The 27,158-nt window shown below is 37.7% G+C and overlaps 4 protein-coding genes across 15 annotated transcripts; 2 read left to right on the forward strand and 2 right to left on the reverse strand.

Moving 5' to 3' along the window:
• Positions 1-1,132: 1,132 nt before the first annotated feature.
• si:ch73-234b20.5 (uncharacterized protein LOC449923 homolog) lies at positions 1,133-6,067 on the forward strand. 2 transcript variants are annotated; one of them, XM_024299877.2, is made up of 3 exons: positions 1,133-1,305; positions 1,902-2,072; positions 5,648-6,067. In XM_024299877.2, the coding sequence occupies exons 1-3, from the start codon at positions 1,303-1,305 to the stop codon at positions 5,783-5,785; spliced, it is 312 nt and encodes a 103-aa protein (XP_024155645.1). In that variant the 5' UTR covers positions 1,133-1,302; the 3' UTR covers positions 5,786-6,067. The 2 variants fall into 2 exon arrangements, with proteins under 2 accessions (XP_024155645.1, XP_024155644.1); XM_024299876.2 differs by lacking the exon at positions 1,133-1,305 and adding an exon at positions 1,453-1,710.
• LOC112163469 (heterogeneous nuclear ribonucleoprotein D0) lies at positions 5,934-18,385 on the reverse strand. Of its 11 annotated transcripts, none has more exons than XR_002922285.2 (9): positions 12,307-12,840; positions 11,072-11,240; positions 10,257-10,418; positions 8,818-8,949; positions 8,479-8,578; positions 7,649-7,792; positions 7,487-7,576; positions 7,069-7,170; positions 5,934-6,359 (listed from the first exon to the last, which is right to left on the reverse strand). XR_002922285.2 is itself a non-coding variant. In XM_024299875.2 (8 exons), exons 1-7 carry the CDS (start codon positions 12,471-12,473, stop codon positions 7,509-7,511), a joined length of 942 nt encoding a protein of 313 aa, XP_024155643.1. In that variant the 5' UTR covers positions 12,474-12,839; the 3' UTR covers positions 5,934-6,359; positions 7,487-7,508. The 11 variants fall into 11 exon arrangements, 4 of the variants coding, with proteins under 4 accessions (XP_024155643.1, XP_024155642.1, XP_024155640.1 ...); XR_002922284.2 differs by having other exon boundaries at positions 7,483-7,576; positions 12,307-12,839; XR_004948842.1 differs by lacking the exon at positions 12,307-12,840 and adding an exon at positions 18,249-18,385 and having other exon boundaries at positions 7,483-7,792.
• Positions 13,374-18,893, forward strand: enoph1 (enolase-phosphatase 1). Its single transcript, XM_024299878.2, has 6 exons — positions 13,374-14,240; positions 15,885-15,986; positions 16,093-16,295; positions 16,385-16,517; positions 16,591-16,714; positions 18,269-18,893. Exons 1-6 carry the CDS (start codon positions 14,157-14,159, stop codon positions 18,406-18,408), a joined length of 786 nt encoding a protein of 261 aa, XP_024155646.1. The 5' UTR covers positions 13,374-14,156; the 3' UTR covers positions 18,409-18,893.
• On the reverse strand, positions 18,766-25,206 carry tmem150c (transmembrane protein 150C). Its single transcript, XM_024299879.2, has 8 exons — positions 24,978-25,206; positions 23,484-23,568; positions 23,117-23,170; positions 21,713-21,742; positions 21,567-21,634; positions 21,349-21,476; positions 21,095-21,278; positions 18,766-19,230 (listed from the first exon to the last, which is right to left on the reverse strand). Exons 2-8 carry the CDS (start codon positions 23,555-23,557, stop codon positions 19,040-19,042), a joined length of 729 nt encoding a protein of 242 aa, XP_024155647.1. The 5' UTR covers positions 23,558-23,568; positions 24,978-25,206; the 3' UTR covers positions 18,766-19,039.
• Positions 25,207-27,158: the final 1,952 nt, after the last annotated feature.

Here is a 27,158-nt window from a genome sequence, read left to right on the forward strand (position 1 = left end):
TTTCTGAAACTCATGTCGATCTATTCGGTATCCCCAGGCGAACAAAACATAAAATGGTTGCTATGGAGATAAAACCTACAGAAAAGCTGCCATTTTTGAAAAAAGTCGTTTTATACTGATTTGTCAGATACAGCTCCAACTTAGAGAACGAGAAAGGGGGGAATCAGGGGTGCATTGTGGCTGCTTAGCAAGTGAGGTCGGGTCAAAGGTGGGTGGCGAGGGTGGGTAGCACTTGCCGGGCATAAAACACTCTTTCAGGTTTTATTTAATTTTATTTGCTTTTTTAATTTATCCACTGTTCAAATTCCACCAATTCCTCTTCCTCTTGCAGATGTTTTTTTTACTTCCCTTTTTGAACTAAAACAGAACGTTCTGCACACTTTCTCACCAAATGGAGAAGAACATCTGAGAAAGTCGAGCAGTTTAGTTCCTTAAGTCCATTGAGGATTTGATTTGAGTCAGAAAATGCAAAAAGACTCAGCACTTTCCACGTGAAAGCCAACTCATGCTATCAACAAAAATAGATATGATAAAAAGCTCTGTGGTTCTGTAAAGCTTTGACCTATGAAGAAGTTCTTTTCATAAATGCAAATACACTTTGGGTGTTTATTCCTCAATAGTCTTCAAAAACATTTAATCATGTCGATGGGAAAGTTTCTGCTTTTTACGTTAAATATTAAATTGATAAACAAAACTTTGACTAAAAATAAAAATCCAAATTTACATATGTTGATAATAAATGATTACAATAAAAAAATAAAAATTACCAAAAATGAAACTTGAAAAAAATAACATAAATAACAATAATTAAAAGGATTAAACACAAATGATCTTAAAGTAGAATAAAGCAAAAGAACAAAAACATAAACAAAAACAAATGTTTTGCAAATATTTTAAATGTCAAAAAAGAGAAGCAAAGCCAAAAGATGCAAATACCAACCCAAACATTGACAAAAAAAAAACACTGTGATTAACACAAATAAGTTCAGGAAAAGGTTTACTCCTATTCTCTGATGAAACAAAATGTTAAAAAGTTAAATTTTTAAGTGATTTAAAAGATAAAATTCCATCCGGTTTCTCTCTCGGAGTGGAGTTTGGAAGACCCTCCTCGTCTGTTTAGAGGTCGCAGCTTCTGGTTTTCTCTCAGCTGAAAGCAGCGCGCTGCACAACACAGGATGAGGAAATGAAGTGGAGCAAGCCCGTGACTTCACAGCTTTATTGCCTTGCAAATATCCCTGTGTCGAAAAGCCCTTTGCCCGGACGTGTCATTCGAGTGCCGGCCTGGATCTGCTCTGACAGCTGATGGTATGTAGAACGCCGTCTGCCTGACGGCCTTTCAGAGCTTAAACTCAAACTCCTCTTTCCTTTTTGACTTCTTCAGAGGCCTTCTGCTGCTGGCCTTCCTCTCATTGTCGTACGTTTTGTCGCTGCCTGCTTTCAGCAAAGCAGGAAGTGAAACTTGTTAACAGACTGACTCTCAGAGTTGATGCTGTGGTAGAGCCAATGAGGCTTTGATTGAGGCCAGTGATAGTTAATGAGTTACTGAGCAAAGGTGCAGGCTGCAGTGGACGTTTGTTCAGCTCCTGCGTGACTCATGCAGTGACAAGAGGCTGGACTTTAGCAGGACCAACATCTACTGTGAGGAATTGTTTTTTATTTGGACAAATGTGAGCTTTGTTGACTAGTGGACTAGGACACGGTGCTGCTATGGTGAGTAGAGATCTGTGTTCAAACTGTTTTTACATTTTTTTTATTTTCCTTGTCAGATTGATTTAGTTTGACGACCCGACTGAGCTCTTTTTGACTTCAGCTCAAAAGCAGGAAATAGTGGATCGAGTGGAAACGTATTCTTGCTTCATTTCCTAGTCAAACTTCTAGTTAAATGACCTCATTTCTTCCAGGCCGAACAGAACCCTCAGCCGCCCGCCTCGGGCTCGTCCGGTAAGCTGGACCAGGTGCAGAGCCAGGTGAACGAGGTGAAAGACATCCTGAAAGACAACATCGACAAAGTGCTGGAGAGAGGAGACCGGCTGAATGATCTGATCGACAAGACAGACGACCTGCAGGCATCCGTGAGTGGAACCAGAGCCTGCCGATGAATTCTAACACATTTAAATTCAAAAACAAGACTATGTTTTGGTTAAAAAGCATCCAAAAGATGCCAAAATAAAATAAACTTCTCAAATAAGATCGAGATAATAAGGATTAGCAGATCAAATTTCTTTTATTTTTCTTTTCTGATAGAGACAAACAATCATCAGTAAAATCAGTCCACTCTGTAGGATAATTAGCTGTTTAACAGTCGAGTTGAACGACTCGATGAGGCTTAAATAGTAGAGATCAGAATCTATGTCCTGAAGGTAACAAACTGTGATGGCCGTGCAGAGCGTTTGTCTTATTGTAACTCACACTCTAAATTTTTTAGTTTTTTAAGTTCTGGGCTTGTTTAATTGAAAAAAAAATCTTTATTTTAGTAAACAAATCCTAAATGTAACTTCTCCCTCCTTACGTTTTCATGGTAAATGTGATGACTCATTTAGGAGGAGCGACCTAAATCACAAACGGCCAGGAACCACACAGTCTAAACCTTAAGTTTGTTACACAATGGTGGTCAGGCTGTCGCAACCAGCAGCATCCATGGAAAAAAAAAACAATGAGTACTCAGAAAATGGAGAGCAGGGTGTGTGGGGTAGAAAATATAAGGAAGTCCAACAGAGGAAGAGGCAAAAAATACTGATAACGGTTCCAGAAACGGGCAGGAGGAGCTGAATCGTGGTTCAGGCAAAGAGTGACCTTAAAAACAAACCGTTCACGATCATTTAACGACATGACGCATAAGCAAAAGCTCAGTACGACCTATGAATGTGTCTTATCCGCGCACAGTGATCTTTACTGGGCCAACAAAAGTGCACGCTTGAGGTTTTAAATCAGTAACCGTGCTGACTTTGCAGCATTGCTATTGACTATATTGAATTTGTTGTTTTAAGTTCTTGCACACAAATGTATTACAGTGTCATCTATTGTCAAAACGTTCCCTTTTAACAACTATTGTCCCGTTTTAGCCTAAATTTAAAAACGGTTGTTTTGTAGGTCATACCATATTTTCTGCACTATAGGGGGGCACTGGATTATAAGGCGTACAGTCAATATTTCTGAAACTATATCATATATAGGTTAAGCTACATTAAGCAGTCAGAAATAAGTCTGTCCCTCAGTCTGACTTTATTAATTGCGTTCATAGTAATTCTAATTCTTGTTTGTGACATGCTACACATTAGTTAGAAGTGTTAGCCGCGTTTGAAGCGTTAGCCATGTTAGCGTATTCACAATTACTCCCAATCTTGTTTGTTTTTAACGCATAAAAAACACTGACAGTTAATACAAACATTACTGCTAGTATGCTAACTCCTAACCTTGTTAGCAACATGTAAAAATAACAGTCCGAATTCCCTTCACTACTCACTATGTATAGTGCGTTCCCCATTTTGTAGTGCAGTCTATCTACAACTGCAAAATCCAGGGCCCTAAAATTTCCCAGAAGTCTTTGCGAAAACTAGCATGCATCGATGCTAACTGCATTAGCAAATATAGATCACAATGCATTACGGTAAAAAAAATAAAAACTTGTTTAATGTAATTTTTTAACAAACCATCAACATTTTCATCATTAGAACACAGTTGAGTCACAAATAGATGTAAAATGATGGTATTGACTAGTTTTTTTTACGTCGTAAAATGTTTTGATTAGATTTTTACTTTGCAAGAAAGGTGAAGTCATTTCCGTGAATTTAACAAAAAAATAAGTTAAAAAAAGTAGTAAGCAATAAGTATTTGTTCAATAACAAACGTTCAACTTAATAGTTTATATACCCTTTGTTGACAATTACAGCAAATGTTTTCTGTTGGTCTTACAAAGTTTTTCACAAACTCCTCTAGAGCAGAGATGTTTTGGTCCATTCCTCCACCAGATCTCTTCTAGAGTATTGATGTTTTGGTCCATTCCTCCAACAGATCTCCTCTAGAGCAGAGATGTTTTGGTCCATTCCTCCATCAGATCTCCTCTAGAGCAGTGATGTTTTGGTCCATTCCTCCAACAGATCTCCTCTAGAGCAAAGATGTTTTGGTCCATTTCTCCATGTAGATCTCCTCTAGAGCAGTGATGTTTTGGTCAATTCCTCCATGCAGATCTCCTCTAGAGCAGTGATGTTTTGGTCCATTCCTCCATTCAGATCTCCTCTAGAGCAGTGATGTTTTGGCCCATTCCTCCATGGAGATCTCCTCTAGAGCAGTGATGTTTTGGCCCATTCCTCCATGGAGATCTCCACTACAGCAGTGAGGTTTTGGTCCATTCCTCCATTTAGATCTCCTCTAGAGCAATGATGTTTTGGTCCATTCCTCCATTTAGATCTCCTCTAGAGCAATGATGTTTTGGTCCATTCCTCCATTTAGATCTCCTCTAGAGCAGTGATGTTTTGGTCCATTCCTCCATGCAGATCTCCTCTAGAGCAGTGATGTTTTGGTCCATTCCTCCATGTAGATCTCCTCTAGAGCAGTGATGTTTTGGCCCATTCCTCCATGGAGATCTCCACTAGAGCAGAGAGGTTTTGGTCCATTCCTCCATCAGATCTCCTCTAGAGCAGTGATGTTTTGGTCCATTCCTCCATCAGATCTCCTCTAGAGCAGAGATATTTTGGTCCATTCCTCCTGTAGATCTCCTCTAGAGCAGTGATGTTTTGGTCCATTCCTCCATCAGATCTCCTCTAGAGCAGAGATGTTTTGGTCCATTCCTCCATCAGATCTCCTCTTGAGCAGAAATTTTTTTGTGGCTGTTGCTCGGCAACACAGGCGTTCAACTCCTTTCAAAGATTTCATATGGGGTTGAGATCTAGAGACTGGCTGATGAAAAGTTTTCTCTCTAAATCTGACCATACATAACCCCATTCATTCTTTCCTTCACACTGATCAGTTATCCTGGTCCTTTTGCTGGAAAACAACCCCAGACCATGATGCTTCCACCCCCATGCTTTACAGCAGGTGTTCCTTTGTCTCTTCCAAACACTAAAGTTCTTACCAAGAAGTTCTATTCTGGTTTCATCTGACTATAGGACATTCTCCAATCCTCCTCTGGATCATCCAGATGTTCTCTAGTAAACTTTAGATGGTCTGCACATGTTGTGGTTTTATCTGGAGGTTTTATCTGGAGGACACGTCTCCTCTGCAGAGTTTGTAGTGTGTTACTGATGGTAGTTTTGTTACTTTGGTCCCAGGTCTCTGCAGGTCATTCACTAGGTCCTCCCGTGGGGTTCTGGGATTTTTGTAGATCATTTTGATCCCTTAGGGTGAGATCTTCCCCAGATGGAGGGAGATTATCAGTGGTTTTGGATGTCTTCCGTTTCCTAATAATTGATTAATTTACACCAAACTGCTTATCTATTGGAGATTCTGTCTTCCCAGCCTGGTGCAGGTCAACAATTTAGTTTCTGGTGTCCTTAGACAGCTCTTTGGTGGAGGTTGTGGACAGGCGTCTTTTATATGGTGCCATTAATACCTTGCAAGCAATCTTAAGTTTTTTTTATTATGGTAAACGGTTGTTTTAGTTATCATTTTTTAATTTTTTGATTAACTGCTTTTGATCCTTTTCCTTCAGGCCGACTCCTTCCAAAGAACGTCTACGCGCGTCGCCCGCAAATACTGGTGGAAGAACATAAAGATGATGATCGTCATCGGCGTGATCGTGCTGGTCGTCGTGATCCTCATCATCCTCGCTGCCACCAAGGTTATATGAATCCTGTCCGCCGGAAGAGACCTTCACATTTCAGCTCCCAGAATGACACCGGATGAGCCCCCCCCCCCATCACTGAAGTTCAATCTTTTTTCTGACAAATGTCTTAACACTCCAAGATTTGACAAACTGTAGCAATGAAACACAAATCCAAAGTGTTTAGAATGTTTTTATTGATGCCTTTTTAATGTCCAATACACCGTGTATATATAGTGTAAGTTCTTGTCAAATTCTGTAATAACATGTATTATATGACAGATGATAAAAGAAAAAAAAATGCTGAAACTTCGCGTACACATGTTCTGTTTGTGTGATTTGTAGCAACCAACAATACACTTTAGTAACGGACGAAATGAAGCAACAGTTGAGAACTTAACAGAAAAGGAGGAACAAAGAAATGCTAAAACTTTAAAGCCATCTAAACAAATGCAGAACACTGAAATATTTATGTAAATATAGAGGAAATGTAGGCCTCTGTTTTTGTTTTTAGACGGTCTATCTCTACGTAATGACTGCTGCTGGATCGTGGCTCTGGTCAACGCTCCTCCAGCACTCGGCAGACTTTCATCACTCAAACCTGCGAAACAAAAGAAACGAAACCCGTCAGTCATGCGGGAAAAACAAACTCGCTAGAAGAAATACTAAGAAATATAGGAATCCCCTGTGTTTTAGCGTCCGATATAATAAGGAAAAAACCAAAAACAAACTGGGAACAATTATTTTGACATTTTTACATCTTAAAAAAAGCTAAAAATGGAAGAAACCTTCAAAAATACAAGTTAAAGAAAGCATTACATGCAAATTTCTGCAACTTTTACTATCAAAGGTTATAAGAAGAAAATGTGTTACGGGAAAATTAACAAAAAAGAGGAGTCTTTTCCATCGCTGTCAGTAATACAAAACAGAACAATACAATTACACAACGTAAAAGCACTTTATCCCCCAACACAGTAGAGTCCAAATACGAACCAGCTTTAAGCTGGTGGATTACGGGCTAAATAAGGAAAAACATTTTAGATATGATTAGGAATGAATATATTAACATTAGGAACTGGAAAGTCCAGAGAAAGCTGTTCATATCCTTTAAAAAGCAAGTAGTTAATCTTTCAGATTTAAAGTCATTACTTGTGGGGGAGTAAGGGCCTGTAAAAAATGACAATTACATGTGTAGATTTTACTGTTTACACTTTCAAAGAAATTAAAAATGGAAAGAAAGATGACAAAGCTGGACGTGTCCCATATTGTTTAGTTTAGAAATGCTGATACAGGATGTTGTAAGACCATACCAAATGGCAGCATTCGAGAGCGTATGCTTCTCGTACCCGGTCCGCATTGAGCGGGCCCTGAGAGTATCTGGGAGTCAGCTCATGGCCTGCAAGGAAGCTCCGCTGGCAGGTACAAACAAGGTATGTCAGTGTTAGGAGACATCATACTTCCTTTCGTTTCCTTGCACATCCTTAACTGCAGTACTTTACCTGTTAGCTTTACAGTTAAAAAAAGAAAAACAACGAAGAGGCAGCAGAAAGGCCCGCCCATACAACAACAATAATGGCGCTATGTTACCACTACAGTAAAGCACTTGAGGGTGCTGAGAGAAAGAAATTTACGTAAGAAAAATCATACAAAAAAATTACAAACACCAAAGTTAATGTAGCTAATTTTAGTTGAACAGCAGCGAGATTGTTGTTGTTTCTACATACCTACTTGACGGCGAGGGTTTGCCTCTTTAATACGGTTTGTAACTGTTGGCATGGCCGCCACGCCGTGGCGACTTCCCGTATCCGCCAGACTGATCTGAAAGAGGGACGGCGAGGCCGGCGTTAGAGCGTCTTTCCTGAGGGACGCGGCGCGGGCAGAACTCCTCACCGTAGCCGTAGTAGTTGTTGTATCCAGAGTAATCGTAGCCGCCGTAGCCGCCGTAGCCCTGATTGCCGTAACCGTAGTTACCGTAATTGCCGTAGCCAGGGTTCCAGTAGTTGCTGTAACCCTGGTTCCAGTTTTGGTTGGGGCCTGAAGGTCACATGACACTTTTATCCAATCATAAAAAAACTTCAACAACATCCAGAAGATAAACGATTATTTTAATATTCAACTAATCAATGATTTTTTTCTCAATTAGTCGATTAATTGGGTCATTCGTGAGCTGGATGTAAAAGACACATCTTAACCATTGTTAGTTTTAAATTTGAAGTGTTTAAGCTATATGCTAAATAAAATAAAGACAATTAGGACTTTACAGGATATAAATATATATATTGGCTACGTTTCACATCCGTGGGAGAAGCGTTAATTACATAAATGGTTAAAGAGTTACAATAATTCCAACAGTGTTACAGGTTAACGACTAGAATTACAGTCTGGGTTGAAAAAAATCGATTCATCTAGTTGAATTGATTTAAGCTTAATAAATCAATAATCGATTCATAAAAGATATAAATCGATTTAGCACGATACGCTGAAGTCCGCTAGCTTGATGCTAACATTTAATGGAATTTCCCATAGGACGGCTAATGCTAACACTCGGTTTACCTAAACATGCATTGCACTGAATTGAAGAATCAAAAGAATTGGTGAAAAAAAAATCAGAATCGAATGGATTCAGGCTCTTGTGAATCGAATCGTGTCTGGAAATGATAACCGATATACCCAGCCCTAGTCTATAATCTGGATTAAGACGAATGTGCGATCTCTCTCACCACCGCCTCTTCCTCGGGACCGGGATGAGTATCCTCCTCTGCCTCCCCAGTACTGCTGCTGCTGGTACTGCTCCTTCGACAGCGCCACCTTCACTTCACACTGCGGCGGCCAATCACATTATTCCAGGTCAGAATCCAGAACTTTAGAGGGTTCTGAATCACTTTCTTCATGAACTTTATTAGAATCCAATCAGAAGATGTGATTAAATGAACAGAACTTCACTTTTTTGACCGTTCTGACATATGAGAACTGAATGTTCTCAGATGAAAGCATTTGTTTAATCCTTAAAGATGGCATTAAAGAGAAGCTGCCATGTTATAGTTTACTAAACATCATACCTTGCTGAGGCCGATGTTGTGGTACTTCTTCTCCATGACCTTCTTCACTGCATCTTCTTCTTTGAATGTGATGAAGCAGAAGCCCCTCCGTTTGTTGGTTTTGTTCTCCATGGGGAGCTCGATCGACTCCACCTGTCGACCGAAACAAGACAATGAAGGGTCATGTGACCTCTCAGGTTGCAGCAGCAGGTCTGCAGGTGAGTATACGCGTGTTTAGATTCTTCATGCATCAGAGTTCACTTAAAGAGCAGATAAAGGGTTAAAGAAAGTGAAAAAATCGATTATTATTTCCATGAGCCTCATGTTTCAGGTTTAGGTGATCATGTTAACAGCTGATCTGCTGAAGTCTGTTAACCAGTAACACTTTAATGACTTCATGGTTATAAATGAATCTCTGACTGCACTAAAAGAGGTGATAAAGCATGTGCCAAAGTCGAGGCCCGGGGGCCGGATCCGGCCCTCCAGATCGTTTTATTTTATTGTTATTAATGACCCGATGTTATCTTTAGCTCATGTCTAACTTGTATAATTTTGAGAAAATATATTTTTATGGAGAGTAAAATATAGAAAATGATTTAAGGTTTAAGTTGATTTATTCTGGAATAATATTCCTGCATTTTTATTATTTATTATTATGTTAAAAAGTTACAGTTTTAAAGTTTTAAAAATGACATTCTGCTAGCTTTATGGACTATTTTGCCATTTACTAAGATTTTGAAGGCTTTTTGAAGTTAAATTAGTATTTCAGCTACATGCTAGCTGTTTTGATTAATTTTGGCATTTTTTTTTTATGTTTTTTAGGCTATTTCGGAGTTAGGCTAATATTTACATGCTAGCTATTTTGGCTAATTTAGGTTTTTTTCCAGTAAGTTTTTTAGGCTAGTTTGGCATTTAGCCGATATTTTAGCTGGCTATCAATTTTAGCATCTTCAGCGGACAAATTGAGCTTACAGCATTCACACTCGCATTGTAGCAGGTAATTCTATGTCTAGTTCATAATTATGTAAAAAAGTTACGGTTTTACATTTTTTTAAATGTAGTTTTAGAGTGTTCAATAAATGTTTATCCTGTTCGACCTATTGTGTGTTTTGGATTTTGGCCCTGTGTGCGACTGAGTTTGACATCCCTGTCATACAGGAAACCCGTGTCCTCCTGTCTGAGTAAGTTTCAAAATAAAAGAGATCCCTGACAACATAAAGGCACAAAAGGTTCTCAAGTTAAAGTAAACATCTTAAAGTGAAGAATGTAAAATTTAATGACAAAAATGGGAGAAAAGTACTGAAAAGATTTTTTTAAAATGTGGGTTTGACATTGAGCTTCATGTCTCAAACGGAGACAAAACCTCTGAAATTCCTTGATGAAGTTCATGAATAAAGATGATTTAAACTGTGACGGAGGATCAGAGAACTGTTGAAGCGGACCATAAAAATGACACCAACCTCTCCAAAGGCACCGAAGTACTCTCGGACCTTCTCCTCTGGGGTGTCTGGAGACAAACCACCAACGAAGACTTTCTTCACCGGCTCCTTGCTCTTCATGGCTTTGGCTTTTTTAGGGTCGATCACTTTTCCGTTTAGTTTATGTTCTTTCTGTGACGCCACCTTCAGAAAGCAAATAAACACAGAAAATGATCTTTAAGACTGAAAATCAAAGCTTTTTCTTTATGTTTACTTTTCTTTTTTACTTTTTTAACTGTAGAATGATGCATAAGAACAGGTTTTTAATTCAAATTTTACTCTAAACTGATTCCAATAGATTTATTTTGAAAAACATTTTGTGGAAAAAGTTAAAGATCTGATTTGCCTCTTTGTCACGGTGCAAAGAAATATGATTACTGATATCAGTTCATCTAAAATCTTTTTAATATAATTTGTAAATAATGTTGTTGCTTTTTTTTCAAGTAGGAAATGAGTTAGCCTTCAAAATAAAAGAAAACTGTGCAGCTGGAAAACGGCTTCATCAATTTAATTTCGGTACATTATTCAAATTCAGTAAATTTATTTAAACATAATTTTGTATCTTAAACCTTTTGTATTCATTATGAAATTAATTTTCCAGTAACTATTGATCTAAAGTAAATAAAAGTGGAAGTTTTATGAATTCTCATATTAAAACAAAAAAATGTTTTGTTTTTTTGTCAGTAAAAATTAAACAAAGTGCTCAAAATAAATCAATCTGATTTGAAAGAAGATTGATTAGATTTTTTACTTGCAACCTAGTAAAAACAACATTTAGACATCGAACAGAATTGAACCTTTTCAACACTTTCAGCCTCTTTGAAGAGCACAAAGCCGAAACCCCTGGAGCGTCCGGTCATGGGGTCCAGCTTTAACGTGCAGTCCACAACCTCCCCAAACTTTGCAAAGTAATCCTTCAGGTCTTTCTTGGTGGTGTCCCAGCTCAGGCCTCCAACAAACATCTTCCTGTTAGCAAACAAACGTTTGTCGTCATTATAATAAGAATCATTTTTCAGGTTACTGCTGATTTTCTATACATGAAATATCAAAGGCGTTAAAGGTGTGATGATAAAAATGAAGCACAATGTTTTATATTCTAACAAATCCTAGAGAACACACAGTCAAATTTATCAGCTTTTATTTTCTTCTTTTATAAAACTGATTTATTTTGTGTATTTTTTCCATTTTATTTTAATTTTTTTAGCCGCTGTAATTGCCGCTACCTAAAACAAAACCAAAAAAAAAATTGTCAATTAAACTTTCAAGATCCACTCAGATGGAAATATTGTTTTAAACATGTTCTTGGTGCATTTTTCTGATGATTGAGGACATAAATAAAGAAAATTTAAACTAGAATTTAATTTCTGAGCATTTCTTTACTGAAATTGATGTTAAATCAAGAAAACATTTGTAAAATATCGCATTTGTGACGTAGAAAATATGATGGGTGGGACCACAAGCTCCGCCCCGTTCAGATGCATCCACTTGTAAACAAATAGATCCATGAACGTCTTTGTTTTCCTCATCTGAGCTGGAATCGGGATCCAAACTGTACGGCTGGATGGCTCCAATATTGGTCGCCACGATATTGTTTTTGCACCGGTTATGTTATGTTGGGGTTGGGAGGGCCTGGAAGTTAGTGGGAGAGCAAGTAAACAGAGAGCTTATGGGTGATGGGAAGGGGGAACGGGGTTGCTCTGAGCCAGTGGCCCAACCCACATCTCAGGTGAATTTCTAATAAACTAATGCTGCTCTGCAGAAAATGTGTCCAACAAAACGACACGATTTATATCTACATCAATTTTGGCTAATAATAGCATAATTATCAACATTAAAAGACCACTGAAAATGGATCAAAAGATGGTCAGATTGGAACGGATGGTTTTGAAACGACGCCGCAAACACTAAATAAATAATCTGAAAAATGACAACCAAAAAAAAAAAAAATCAAATGTTCCTTCATCCGCAGCCCCGTGGAGAACCGCGCAGCTCTCCCGTCATCTGCGTCTCTGTGCGGGAGGCATCACGTTACCCTTCATCCTCCTCGTTTTTGCTGGCGTCGATCCTCGATCCCTCGGCCTCGTCCCCCATCAGGCCGCCATCCCCCTGAGCTGACATCGGGTCGTCATTGTTAGCCTCTCCATCCTCCTCCATCCTCATCATACTTGGGTCTTCGCTAAATTCATAATCTTCAGACATCTTGATGTCTTATTGAGAAGTTCGAACGCTAGTTTGAGTGGAAATGATAGCGGAAAAAAACTCAAACGTAATTTTGATCCAAAAATAAAATAAATTCGATTTAATTTAAGCTAACTGCTAAGCTAGCTAACTGATTAGAAATAACAAACGCCGCTGTTCTAAAACAGGAAGAGGCTAGCTCCGCGTATTCACAGTTATCCCCAAATTCAAATCGATAAAGACAACGTCCGGGTCTCTAAAGATGCATTTGTTTTAGGTCTAAAAATGTTTAAAGATATTTTTCATCCGCTATTTTGTTTTCATCGCCAGTCTTTTTTTTTTTTTTGTCTTGCTCTGCAGATCCAGAATGAAGGTTTGTGTGTTGAGCGCCACCTGCTGCAGCGGAGATGCAACTGCAGGACGAATAGTAAAGAGAATCTGAGGAACTTCATTTAACAAACATGATCACTAATTAAAATACGTTTATGCCGAGTTTTAGTTAGAGTTAAGAATCTAAATATGAAAAAGTTACACGATTGCCCCATAAAAAATACTGGAAATTATTTCGAAACTTAGACATCAATTACAGAAACAAGCAATTAAAAAACACAACAAAACAGGAGTATTTTCAAACCATTATCAAATCCTTATTCAATTTGTTTAAAAAGGACGGCATGAATAGAAATAAAACAAGAAATAATAATAATAATAATAATAATAATAATAATAATAATAATAAAATGTTGTGAAAAAATGAGAAACCGTTTTTATTTTTTTAAAGATGCAAGCATTTTTTTTACTAACACAAAACAAATAAAATGTAAATAATAAATGGCTTATGTAAATAAATAAAAATCTGCTGTGTGTTTTTTGCCTGTTTCTGATTCAAAAACTATTAAACAAAACAAAGAAAAATAAATCAACTTAAAAATACAATTTTAAACTTATTTGTCTTAATAAATATCCTCAATCATCATAAAAATACAAATAGAACATGTTAAAAATATAATTTTCTTTGGAGTGGATCTTTAAAACACTAGAACTTTAACTTGAGATAAGATTAAGATAAAATAATATTAAAATAAAATAAAAAGATTAAGATAAGATAAGAAAAAAACCTACATGTTCAAGAATGAATCAATGAGAGAGTTGGGGGGCGGTATGGATAGCGAAGATGTGTATTTTTTAGTCAGCGAGAGTCATTAAATATTATGTCCTCTATTTTTAGGATGAAATGTTTAGTTTTAGAATAATTTAAGTAAAATAAAATGTGATCTGTAGTTTCAACATCACCATTCTCAGAAAGTACATTTATTATTATCCAGATTTAATCTTTGTTTTCGTGGAAAATATACTACTATTTTAGAATGAACTTTTATACTGAAAGGGTTCCACAAAAACGGAAGTTCTAGATATCTGCAGCGCCACTTACCGACGCGGAGGCTAAACTAGCGATGCTGAACATGTGAGCTGGGTGATTGCTTTGTAAGGGTAGTTGGCATCGGGCTCATGTCACAGACAGGTTCTGTCAACCCTAACACTTTAGAAGTTGGTCAGTGTTGATTTTTCTGACCGGCCTGGAGGAGCAGCGAGTCTCCATTGGACCGGACCGGACCAGACCGCTGGCTGGCTGAAACCCTGCGGTGCCGCCGCTGTCCTTTAAGCTAACACCAGCTAACTCCAGCTGCTTCTTTGTGATCAACAATGGCCTCTGTCTCCATCCCTGCCTGCACCGGTGCTCTGTTGCTGGACATTGAAGGCACCACCACGCCGATCACGTTCGTGAAGGTAAATCTGCGGGCTGTTTTCTGCCTGCGGTGCTGGGAGGGCTGCGGTCATGCTAACGGATCCAGAATGAAAACAGCAGATTTTTAACATGCACTACAATTCTAGTAATATTTAAGGCTTTAATTGTGCAGATGGTGTATTTTAGTTACCCGTTTTCTCATAAATACTGAAATAACCGAATAACAACAATGTGGTGCCTTCACGGCCTTCGTATTTCCGAGCTTCTCCTCTTGTAGTCATTTATCCTGTTTACATGCACACGAACGACCACACGCTCATGATCGGATTTCTCACGATATGGTTAGAAAAGTGACCACATGAATGAAACTGTAATGTTCATCATCCGATAGTGTTCGTGAATGAAATGTCACATTAACGTTTATAGTAAGGCAATACTTTTTCTGCCTCCCTTTTACATTTTGTAGTTTTACTTCTGCGCATGTGTGAACGAAACGAAGGGGACGGAAGTCACGTGAGACCCTAAAGTATATCCATTAAACATCTAAAAATAAAAAAAACATAAATACACAAAATTAACTCATTGACTGTATGGTTCTGATTTAACTGATTGGTAAAAAAATGTTTTTGCATTTTTATTTTTCATACATTTTATTGTGGTAAAATACAAGAGATCTAATGAAATCTCTTAAAAACTGGTTTGATTTATTTAAAAAAAAAAAAAACCTTTAATGTGAATATAACTTCTACCAGGTGTTATTGAATATTAAAAAGTAAAACTAAACAATTAAACTCCTGACATTACACATAAAAAGTATTTGGTGTTTTGTTATTTGTACATAAACATGACATTTTGTGCAACAGTAAAAATCCTCCCAAAAACATCTATGCATTCATATAACAGACGATCTATTGTTTCAGTATTAATATCACAGAAAACAAAAACGTAACAGCTCCATGCGGGTAAATATCTTTCATAATTGTGAAATGATTTCTTTGCACTTTGGTGCAACAGGAAAATTAGCAAACTGAGAATGTAACTCTTCCTCTTGTGTAATTGTGTAACATTCTCTAACAAACAAAAACACATGAATTAATTGTACTATTGTGTAATAGGATTGATCAGTAAAAGAAGCAAATCAACAATATTACTAAGACTGAAGAATATTTGGAGCAAAGATTGATTATTTTTTATAATATTATATTAGATTCTATTATTTAACTTAAATCCATTACAAAAAATTGCTATCAATTATTTCAAACTATGAATAAATACTCTGATCCAACCAGTTCTGTAAAATAAAGATTATATAGTTTCCGATAGTCATCGTCTCATTTTAGAATGACACTGGTACCACCTAAATCAGATCAAATTTGTGACGGTAAATGAAACTAAACACTTTTATCTTTTTCTAAATTCAAGCTCTAAACCAATTAATTTGAATGGCATCATCTACACTTTCAAACTGAACAATCCATCATCATTAGGATGATTGCTCCTTCATTCATGTGAAGAGTTTTGCATTTCCTGAGGAACTTTGAGTTTGGTTGGTTGATTCGGGTTTAGGGATAGACAATTGGCAGATGACAAGGTAGACAATCGGGAAAATGTGGTTAAATGTGGTTAAATGTGGTTCATACCAAATTGGTCAGATTGTGATTTGGATCTGATGTTTTTATTTTCAGGACATTTTGTTTCCTTACATCAGGGAGCATCTGGAGGATTATCTGTCCACTCACTGGGAGGAAGACGAATGCAAAGAAGACGTTTACCTCCTAAAAAAACAGGTGAATATCATCCACCAGCCGTGCTGACGTGTAACACGGTCTGCAGGTTCCTGCTCAGCCGGCCTGCATTTCAAGCCCCTCCCTCAGTAACAACGTCTGCTTGCAGATTGAAGAGGACATGAAGCAGAACCGAGCATGCGCGGTCCACGTCGTGGACCAGACGGTCCACACGGATGAGGAGAAGGCCATCAAGAAGGTGGTGGAGGACGTGCTGTGGCAGATGGCGGCGGACCGGAAGAGCACGGCGCTCAAGCAGCTCCAGGGTCACATGTGGAGGGCGGCGTACGCTTCTGGGAGAATCAAAGGCGAGTAAGTACGCTTCTTCTCCTTCTCCGGTTCAGATCCACTCGAGTGTTTCATCTGAGCGGAAGAGGTTGACGTCATGTTCCTCCAAACAGAATCTATCCAGACGTGGTTCCTTCCATCAAGAAGTGGCGAGAACGCGGCCTAAAGGTCTACATTTACTCCTCTGGAAGTGTGGAGGCGCAAAAGCTTCTCTTCAGATACTCAGTGGAGGGAGATGTTGTAGAAGTAAGCCGCTCTGCTGACATTTACATGGATTCGAATGTTCATTTCTTCACCATTTGACTTTTTTTTTCGTCAGTTATTCGACGGTCACTTTGACACCACGATAGGAGCTAAAGTAGAAGCTAAAAGCTACGAGAGGATTGCAGAGAAGATTGGCTGCCAGCCTGAAGAAATCACCTTCTTGACAGATGTGGCCAGAGGTGAGCTTGTTGACTGAAGTTATAGATGATACTGATTTCACAGAAACATGAAGGTTTTTCCTGATTTAAGACACAACTTTGTGTGAAACAAGTTCAGATCCTGTTGCTGTTTTCGACAAAGCAATCTGAACTAACAGCCGTAAGCTAGTCAATATGAAAAAAAAAACAAACTGCATCCACTGCTTGCTGAGGAACTTTGCATACTCCAGAAAGATCTACTGCTTTATCCAACGGGGGTAATCCTATTGACTCTATATGAGAACTGGAGTGAGCGAGTGTGATGTCACTCACAGAAAGCGCTTTACTTCAAACTCAAACAAGTCAATTTAGAAGTCATTTTTTATGATACTAACAACAACATGTTGGGAGTCAGACGTCGTGAGTCTTCGTTTCTATGGTAACCACTCTCACAGTCGGGAGCGAGCTTGTTGGAAGGCCACATCATTACCACTTGAAAGTGAACAAAGTCTGTCAGACATTTTGAATGTTGGTTGTGGGGGCTAGCAGGCTCCACCTACTTTAATTGAGGTATCTGATTGGTCAGAAAAAATAGCCAGAGGCGAGGTCCACTGCTAAGAACAGGAGCAGAGACGAGAGCCATCTGGAATCTCTCCTGCTTCCCCATAGGGGAGTGGAAAAAACAACACATGAATCACACTGCACCAAACAAGGAGAACTAGATGAAAAATAGATGATAAAGAATAAACTCTACCGCTTGGCTCATTTAAGCTCAGGTTCAGATTTTTACAGCAAACAAAACAATATCCTTTTACTATATGACTTTATATATGTCATGAAGTCTGATTTTTAACGATTGACTATATCTATTGTAAAAATCTACTGAAAACATGAAAATCATCGTCGGTTTCAACTGCAGCCGAGTTCAGAAGTGAAACATCTATTTACAAATAGGACATTTTTAGGTTGCTTTTTATCTCGTTTTTGTAAAAGTACAACATTGGTGTATAGATTGCAGTGCACGTCAGATATCATCAAAGCTTGTGGTATCTACATCTCTATGCTAACAGGCAGCCTCGTGCTTTAATTCGAGCTTTAGCTCCAGTGTTTATAATCTTTTGGACATCGTAACTCTTTGACCGTTCTGTGCCGCATCGAAGAGCATTTATTTAGGTAGCGTTAAAGTGTTAATGTAGCGCTGGGCAATATGACGATAAATATTGTGTGGGCGATAAAAAACTGTCTATTGTGCTATTTCTCTAATATCGTTTTTGTTTAGTTTTATTGCTGAACTTTGGCACAAAAATGTGTTTTCCTACAAAAAAAAACGTGAAATTGTTGAGTACTTCAAAACAATGTTTCTCATTTTTTTACTATTCAGTTTGATTTTACTTGAATATATTGTCAGATGAAAGTAAGTAATGACAGTTTTTGGCACTTTTCCCCCACTTTTTTATACTTTATCGTGATATATATCGTTATTGTGATATAAAACGTTCTGTATCATGATATATCATTTTTTCCATATCGCCCAGCACGAGGTTAAGGTGAAAACCGAAGCGTTTCGTTGACTCACCGGCTGCTTTGTGGTTCCAGAAGCTAAAGCGGCAGAAGAAGCCGGGCTCAACGTGCTCCTGGTGGTGAGGCCCGGAAACCTGGAGCTGACGGAGGAGGAGAGCGCCCACTACAACCTGATCACTTCCTTTAGCCAACTTCAGCTGACGGGCCGGGCTTAACGCCGTGACTCCCTCCCCACACCACCGTCCGCCCCTCCTCTCCCTGTCTGTGTCAACCCCCCCTCCAGAGGTGGTTGTGCAGCAGCCTCTCGTGTTCAGAGCATCACAGGAAGTGGAAAGACTCTGTAGATAGAAGAACAATCAAGAAGACGGCACAAAATCTGTGAGGTTTTTCTGGCTCCAACTCCTACCTGGACTGTGGATTTGACCTTCCAGCCGACGTGTGTCATTCCTTTGTAAGCATTACCTGGCTGTACATTTTAAAAAGGTGTTTTCCTTTAATCCATGTTTTAGTAGAAGCACAGTGTAGACGCACTCGGAGCTGCTGCCGAATGAAAACTCACTTCAGACCTCGACTCCCTCGTCAGAGAACCGCATTTATTGAAATGTGTCTTCAGTGTTCCTCTATAATGTGGATCATGGAAACAGAACTTTGTATTAATCCAGAAACAAACTTCGAATAAATGCCTTGTCTTACACAGAAATGTGTCTCTTTTAGTGCTTCAAAGTTGAACTTAAATTAAACCAAATTCTTCAATTGATCTGCACAGAAGAAACAACACAATCTATTTAAAAGCCCAGTAGACAGCTGGAGGAACGCCATAAAAACGGGCTCGGCTTCCGTGGAACCCTACAACCGTTGGAGTTCTTGTTCCAACATTGATGTCCCAGAATCCTCTGGGGGCTCCGGCTGGTCGGTGCAAACCGCGTCAAAGTGGCTGTGGCGAAAGTCGATGGCGAAAGTGCCAACGTAGATGAGGAAGAACATGACCAGAGCCCACTGACACTGAGCGGCTCGAGGAAGGGAGAACATGATGAAGACTGCGGCGGGGCGTCAAGGGTTAAAACGGGAAGGGAGGGCAGCAGACGGAGCAAAGGTTTCCATACGCAAAGAAAGCTGCAGATAAATGAGCAGCTTCATTAGAAAAACAAACATCGGACTCTCCTGACATCAGAACGGGATTACTTTGTTAATCTATCTGCAGATGAGGGATTTGTTAGCATGCTGAGGAGAAACATCCGTCCAAAAGGAGACTTCATCTTTTCCATTTTAACTGCAGCCCAAACACACAGTTAGAAAACCCATAGGAAACTATTTACCCAATGAGATTGTTGCTCCATTAGGACTATAAAACTACTCATATTTATAGTAAAACCATTTATTTAAAGGTTAACCACGCCCCAAATAACCTTTTTTGGCTTTTGACTTCTATAAATGGGGCTTTAAAAGTGCTGTCACTGCCAAATTTTTGACAAATTAAAATAAAATTGAAAATATCGTCAAAAACTATCTGTGTGCTGCCCCCTAAAGGTTGAATGGAGGTATTACAGTTGAATTTAGTGATTGGTCAAACCATGTACGTTTCAGAAGTCTGACATCATGATCTGCAGCTCCAGTGATAGGCGTGTTTGAGATCCCCAGGCGCTGCGCAGATCGCCTGGATTGCGGTGCATGTTGGTTAGTTTCTTGCACTGACGTCAAATGTGCGCCGTCACGAAGTATCGCGAGAAAGGGGCGGGTTCAAGGCGCCTTCCTAAGCCAGCGCAGCCAGAAAATAGGTACTGCGCTGGCTGCATGCCGCCTTGATGACTACAAAACAATGCATTGTGGGAAACTGTGTCCACACAATTCTTGTAGTTCGGTGTGAAATAACTGGTGCTAAATGAAGGACATCGGTGTATTTTTTTTACTTTTTCTGGAAGGTAGTGAATCACTGATGAAAAAATAAACAAGATTTCAAATAATCTGTGGTTATATTTGCTATTGTTGCCTCTAAAACCTAACTTTAATTTAATTTTATTTATGTATTTGGGACAATGCACATGCAAAAAATCCCGCGGCTATTTAATTAACAGTTTTACTCTGAAATATGTTAAAAATAATATAAAAGACAAAACAGCACAAATCATACTAGGAGGAGTGGCTTATTAACTTTCAGCCGAATGGTAAGGACAACCCCCAACTCCTTGATCTCATACAGTCTCGTCGTTCGCCCTCATCTCAGGCGCCTTTCCCCGCCCCCTTCAGCAGCAGCTTAGTCTCGCCGACGATGCAGGCGAGGCGCTGGGGATCTCAAACACACCTAATGATAACAGTCCTGGCCCTAAGCCCCGTCCCTCTGACTGGATTTTCACATTTCGCATGTGGGCGGAGTCAGCCTCCAACTTCCCTGTTTGGTTACACTTTAAACTTTTATTGTTATTTCTATTATATCTTTTTTAAATTGTTATTTTTAATCGTAACGATCTGATGTGATATTTGTCTTTAAACAGTTTTCGTTGAAAGTGGATTTAGCTAATAAAGAATCATTTCCAATATTTAAGCTGGGAGTGGGGGTGGGACTAGCATCTTCAGCTATCAGCACTAGCATCCTCAGCAGCCAAATTCAGCTAACAGCATTCACAGGTAATGTTATATATCTAGTTTTTTTAGTTAGCTTAAAGCTAATGATGGTTTAGATTTTGCTTTACATCCAGTTTGTCGAGTTAGTCGACTATTAAAATAATCATTTATGACCAATCAGAGACTTGGATTTGGTAGTGATGTTTTGGTAGCGTCTTTTTCAAAACATGGAACCAGTTAAAAAGTTATCATGAAGGAGAAATTAATTTTTGTGGTTTGTTCCTTGAAGGAAGTTTATCAAACATTTACGCTTTCTTTGAGCTTTTGTGTCTGAAAGGATACTGTACTTCAATGCCAAGCAGAGAGTGATGAGTCCAGACAACAGGAAGCGAAGGGCGCCGACCTTCTTCCCCTCGCCCTTCAGGTTCACTCTCAGCGTGATGCCAGCCTGAAGCCAGCAGTACAACAGCCCCATCCCGAACGTCAGCAGGGTGCCAGAGTCGTGAATCCTCGTCAGAATAAATAACTGCAAACATCAGTCGGTCAGAGAGCGGCGGTCACGATGGGAAGCCATTCCTGTCAGGAGCGACAATCACCTGGAAGTTCCCAACAATCGTCATTCCGAAGCAGGAGGCGGAGAAGAGCACCAATCCAGCGATGTTCAGCCAAGCTCTGGCTAACCTGTTCTTCAGCTGCAGGTATCTGAGGAAGCCGATGACCAACCCTGAGACAGAGGAACAGCTACAGGTGACTTGAAGCTCGGTTAAGACACCAGTGATGGAGTTCTACACGAGTCACTAGAAGATATCTGTACCTGCAAACGCTGCCAGGTTCATGACCATACTGAAGTAGCAGCTTCCTGGTGGGAAGTTTCCTGTTACACTGGGAGAGGAAAAAAAGGGCGGAGTTTAAATCTGCAGAAGTTAATGAATGAAAATGACGCAAGAGGATGAAGATTACCTTATGAAGGGAGGATACAGGGATTCATTTCTGTAAAAAAAAAAAAAACTGTAAAAAGAAGTAGGCGCAGTAGGCGAGGTCACAAAAGTGGCGTTTCAATGTTGCTCGTATATTTCTTTACTGAAATATTGTGAAAATACATGATACAAATCATTGGTTCAGGCTGAACTAAACAACATGGCAAACGATGTGAACTTAGTTTCACAAAAAATAAAAAGGTTGCTATGGACACTATGGATTCGTGTATTTTTATGGTATTCATAAACTTTATAGTTTTTAAAAATATTGAGCAAATATACACATAGATGAGAAAGTCTTTAAATTTCAAAATTTTAAATAGATTAGCAATAAGCCTTTAAATATATTCATGGGCCACGCGTTCATTTTTATAGTAATTATATAAAAAAAAACTGGAGTTTGCCTAATATTCTAGCAATAGACTAATAGTTTTGACTACCTTTTTTGGCTAATTTGCCATCTACTGAGGTGTTTTATGCTAATTTGGAGTTTAGCTAATATTTTAGTAACATGCTAACATTTTTGACAAATTTAGCTAGCAGAGGAATTTTAGGCTATTTTGGAGTTTAGCTAGCATTTAAGCAACAAGCTAGCTTTTTGGCTAATTTGTTATCTACTGAGGTTTTTTTATGCTAATTTGGAGTTTAGCTAATATTTTAGTAACATGCTAACGTTTTTGGCTAATTAGTTTTCAACTGAGGTTTTTATAGGCTAATTTAGAGTTTAGCTTCTATTTTAGCAACATGCTAACGTTTAAGGCTAATTTGTAATCTACTGAGGGTTTTTTATGCTAATTTGGAGTTTAGCAAATATTTTAGCAACATGCTAACGTTTTTGACAAATTTAGCTAACAGAGGAATTTTAGGCTATTTTGGAGTTTAGCTAGCATTTAAGCAACAAGCTAGCTTTTTTGGCTAATTTGGCATCTACTCAGGTTTTTTTTGGGCTAATTTGGAGATTAGCTCTTATTTAAGCAATGTGCTAAATATTTTCACAAAATTGTCATGTATAAGGGATTTTTTAAAAACTATTCAACTGTATTTTTTTCAGAAATGTAGGTCAACTTCAGAGTTCTTTCATAGTTTTTTAACAACATTTCCAGTCTTTTAGCAAATTTAACATCTTGCAAATAGCTTTAGCATTTTCAGCAAATCCTTTCAGCAATTATAATAACTTGTGTCTCCATTTTCAGCAAAAACCTTCAGCATCTTCAGCGACTACTTTCAGCAAAAAACATTCACACCATCGCAGGTAATACAACTTTTCCAGTTGTTTTTTCTGATCCATCTGCTGTTTTGAACAGAGCTATGGTTACTGGGTGCGATCGATAAAGTTCTATTTGAAACATGGAATGATCATCTGGAGCACCTGAAGGAACAGTCCTACCTGCTGTGGGAACCCAAAGGCACTACGATGTTGTTGTAAAGAGCTGTGAAGTATCTGCAACAGAACAAAAGAGGAAATGCTTTGATAAAGTTAATCACACAGAAGTGAAGAATCGGATAAAAACACATCACATCCACGTGATTTTGGTATTTTTCTGATGACGTGAATTAATAAATTAGGATTATCATTGCATTTCTGAGTATTTCTTTATTTAAGTTGGTGGTCCCCAACCTTTTTCAGGCCACAGACTGGTTTAAATTAGATAACATTTTCACAGACTGGTCCGAACAGGGCTTCTTCTTTATTATGAAAATCTATTTTCAAAATAAAATACGTTTGAGTGATGGTGAAGTTCTGGTGGACTCACACAGCCCAAAGCCCGGTGGCAGTGCCGATGGAGAAACCAAGAGGTAGAAGAGCCCAAGGACTGAAGCTCCGCATCTTCTATGGGTCTGAAAGTACAGATGGAGAAACATTATCTGATATGAACAGGACGGGTTGGAGAGAAACATCTTCTAATAAACATTATATAATGCCTGATGATTTACTAAGTATCCTTATCATTATCCTGTAAATAAAAAAAGACACAATATACCAGATGTTTCAACAACCCAGGACCAGTGTTGCTAGATTGGCGGTTTTGATTCTGACTTTGTTGGTCATAATTGCTTTGGACAGTGGACAAATGTCTGACAGGTTTGGGTTGGGTTCTGTGGTTTTCAGTTCCTTATTAAGATGTGTTTCGACCTGGGACAGGCAGGCAGGATAGACAGTGCTTCACCTGCCATCAAAATAATTTCATAAAAATGTGTCAAATAGTTTATTTTAAAATTAATATGCATGATTCATCACCTTTATCCTCAAAATCATTGACTTTTGTGTATTTCCTGTTCAGTTTCTGCGTACATCATGGCAGATTCTGCAATCCCATACAAACTGGGTTGATCCCAGTGCCTTTGGTTTACCTATTGTAATATGTTTATTATTCTTTATAGATTCTTGACATTTTTACTACTTGTACTCACTTTCCATTGAACAGGTAATGTATTTCCCATTTATTTAGTGTTTAGCTAGGAGCTTATAACCCCGCCCACTGTAATTTCTATGTCACGTATCTAATTTATTTATTTATTATTATTTTATTTGTCCTGATTCCCAACAATTTAAATAAAGAATTACAATTTGAATCTTAATTTTCTTTACACATCTCCTTCATCATGAGAAAAATCCCACACAAAAATATTAAAAACATCAAAAACACAATTTTAATCGGAGTGGATCCTTACTATAAAACATCAATAATTTGCTTTATGAATACATACATGTTTTTGGGAGGATATTGCACATAATTTCCTGTTTATACACAATTAGAAAAACAAATTGGTGTAATCTCAGGTGATAAGTTATCTAATTTAGCTCCTAATGTATAATCAATACTCCAAAGCCTTTTAATACATTTCATTAGGACATTTTCTAATATTTTACTTCACTTAAATTCCTGAAAAGTAAAGAAAAATTGGTGAGTTGTTTTTTTAGATGACTTTAAGGCGGGAAAACCGTGACTCTACCTGGCAACCCTGCCCAGAACCATCTGTTTTCTGTTTCCACGCTTCTTAAATTAACTTGTTTGACATTTACAATCTATTTTTTATCAATTTATCTTTAATAGACCCCATACAAAACCCGCCAAATATTGACATTTATCGCATTTTCTGTCAATTTCAGTTACTAATTTTACCTTATGCAGAAAATCGCGTTTCTTAGAATATAATGTGTATTTCAGATGACGATTATAGCATAATAAAGAATATATTCTACCATAAATGTAAGAATCAGAATTTAAAAATCAGTTTCATTTTACCTGAAGTCATCTGGGTTTGACGGTTCCAAAATCAGCTTTCTGCTTCTTATGTCGAATCCGTTTTATAACAAAAACAAATACACTGTTTCCAAGCCGTCAGTTCTGTGACCGCTGTTTTGTTTTATGTTCTTTTTAATTAACTTTACACCTATATCGTGAATTGGAATGGTTGTATTCCGCAGACCGGACACCGGACACATAAACTGACTTAGCTGACGTCATGATCACGTGTGGATCCATCTGACCAATACCTGTTCTTCTTCCTCCCCTTCAAAGTTAAAGCATGCAGGGTTTTTTATTACGAAAATCTAAAAGGATTTCTCAAAATCAACTTAATTATCTGTTTTATTTTATTTTCAATGTTAGTATTATCATCTAAAAAGACTTGTTTTATTTATAATGATGAGAACACAATAATAAAATGAAATGTTTTAAAGAACGGCGACACTATAAACTAGTCTACTAAAGTGCAATTAAAGTATACCAAGACTCTTCCAAAAGTTACTTGAAGTTGACTTTTTATATACTATCTATATATTGCATTCTTAAAATGTTATAATTTGTTTGAAAATTTATTTAATTCTTCCTACAGTACACATCATTGATATAATATATAAATTACCCATACATTGTGTTATTCACTATAATTATACTTCAGTATACTTAATAAAATAAACATCAAGTGTACCACTTTTTGCTAGTGGAAAAGAATAAAGAACACAAAGAAAAAATAAATCAAAACAGAACATAAACAAGAATTGAATTTCAAAAGCGACATAAAGTGAATGTCAAACAACATTTTATTCGATACAAATAGTTATTAATAAGGATTTGGATTTGGGTTAAGACACAAAAATGTTTAAGAAAAGCTTTATAAAAGTCAAGTGACAATTATTATTTTTAGACAAAGGGTGGTCAGGTGTCCAAAGACGACAATTGCAATTTAAACTTAAAATTAAAAAAATCCAAAGAGGAAAAACAATAATTTTAAAAATAGCAAAATTAGTTTAAAGTTATTTAAAACTTCAAACACTCTAACTTATATTGGTACGATTTGAATTAAAATCAGCTCAAACATTGATTTTTTTTTTTTTTATCTTCCAGAAGGACCACACTTTAGCGCAGACACATTATTTCTGCCCTCAAACTTTTTTCAAGATCTAATCTGGGTGAAAATAACAGATGTGCTTCATTCTAGTACTATCAATAAAAAAAGGGGAGAGACAATAACCATTGATATTTAATATAACTGATTTGCTCTTGCTTAGAAAAATTACTTTACTAAGCTCAGATCTCAGGTTTTAGCTGAATGCTTGTAATTACAATGTTAATCATATTTGCTAGACATTTTTGAGGCCTCTATCTCGTTAGCATAATCCAGGGGTCTGCAACCTACAGCTCCAGAGCCACATGTGGCTCTTTTATCTCTCCATGGTGGCTCTCTGGCTGAAGAAAGATAAAATGATGGTAATTTTCAAAAAAATGTAGAGTTTAGCTTCTATTTTAGAAACATGCTAACATTTTTTGCTGTTTTTTTGTCCACTGGAGGCTTTATGCTAATTTGGAGTTTAGCTAATGTTTTAGAAAAAATCCTAATGTTTTCAGCTAATTTGTTATCTACTGACATGCTAACATTTTTGACTAATATTTGTTTACTGAGAAATTTGAGGCGATTTTGGAGTTCAGCTAGTAATTAAACCACAAGCTAGCTTTTTTGGCTAATTTGGCCTCTAATGAGTTTTATGCTAATTTGGAGTTTAGCTAATATTTTAGCAATATATGCGAATAGTTTTGGCTAATTTGTTATCTACTGGAGATTTAATGCTAATTTAGAGTTTAGCTGTTCTTTTAGTAAAATGCTAACATTTTTGGTTGACTTAATTTACAGAGGAATTTTATCCTAATGTGGACTTCAGCTAAAAATTAAGTAACAAGCTAGATTTTTCGCTAATTTGACCTCTACTAAAGGTAAAGGGTAAAGATACGGCTCCTTCTGATCAGTAGAAAACGAGACCAAATGGCTCTTTTACTGTTAAGGTTGCCGACCCCTGGCATAATCCAAATTTACCTTAAAAACCCAGGTTTTCTGCCCTGTGGTTCCTCATCATTCCACTAGGGGGAGCAGAAAGACTTTTCCTGATCATTTCAAGATGGCTGCGTCCGTAAAATGTCAAATATACT

This window comes from Oryzias melastigma, linkage group LG12, assembly GCF_002922805.2.
Source record: "Oryzias melastigma strain HK-1 linkage group LG12, ASM292280v2, whole genome shotgun sequence".
In the NCBI taxonomy this organism is placed as follows: Eukaryota; Metazoa; Chordata; class Actinopteri; order Beloniformes; family Adrianichthyidae; genus Oryzias; species Oryzias melastigma.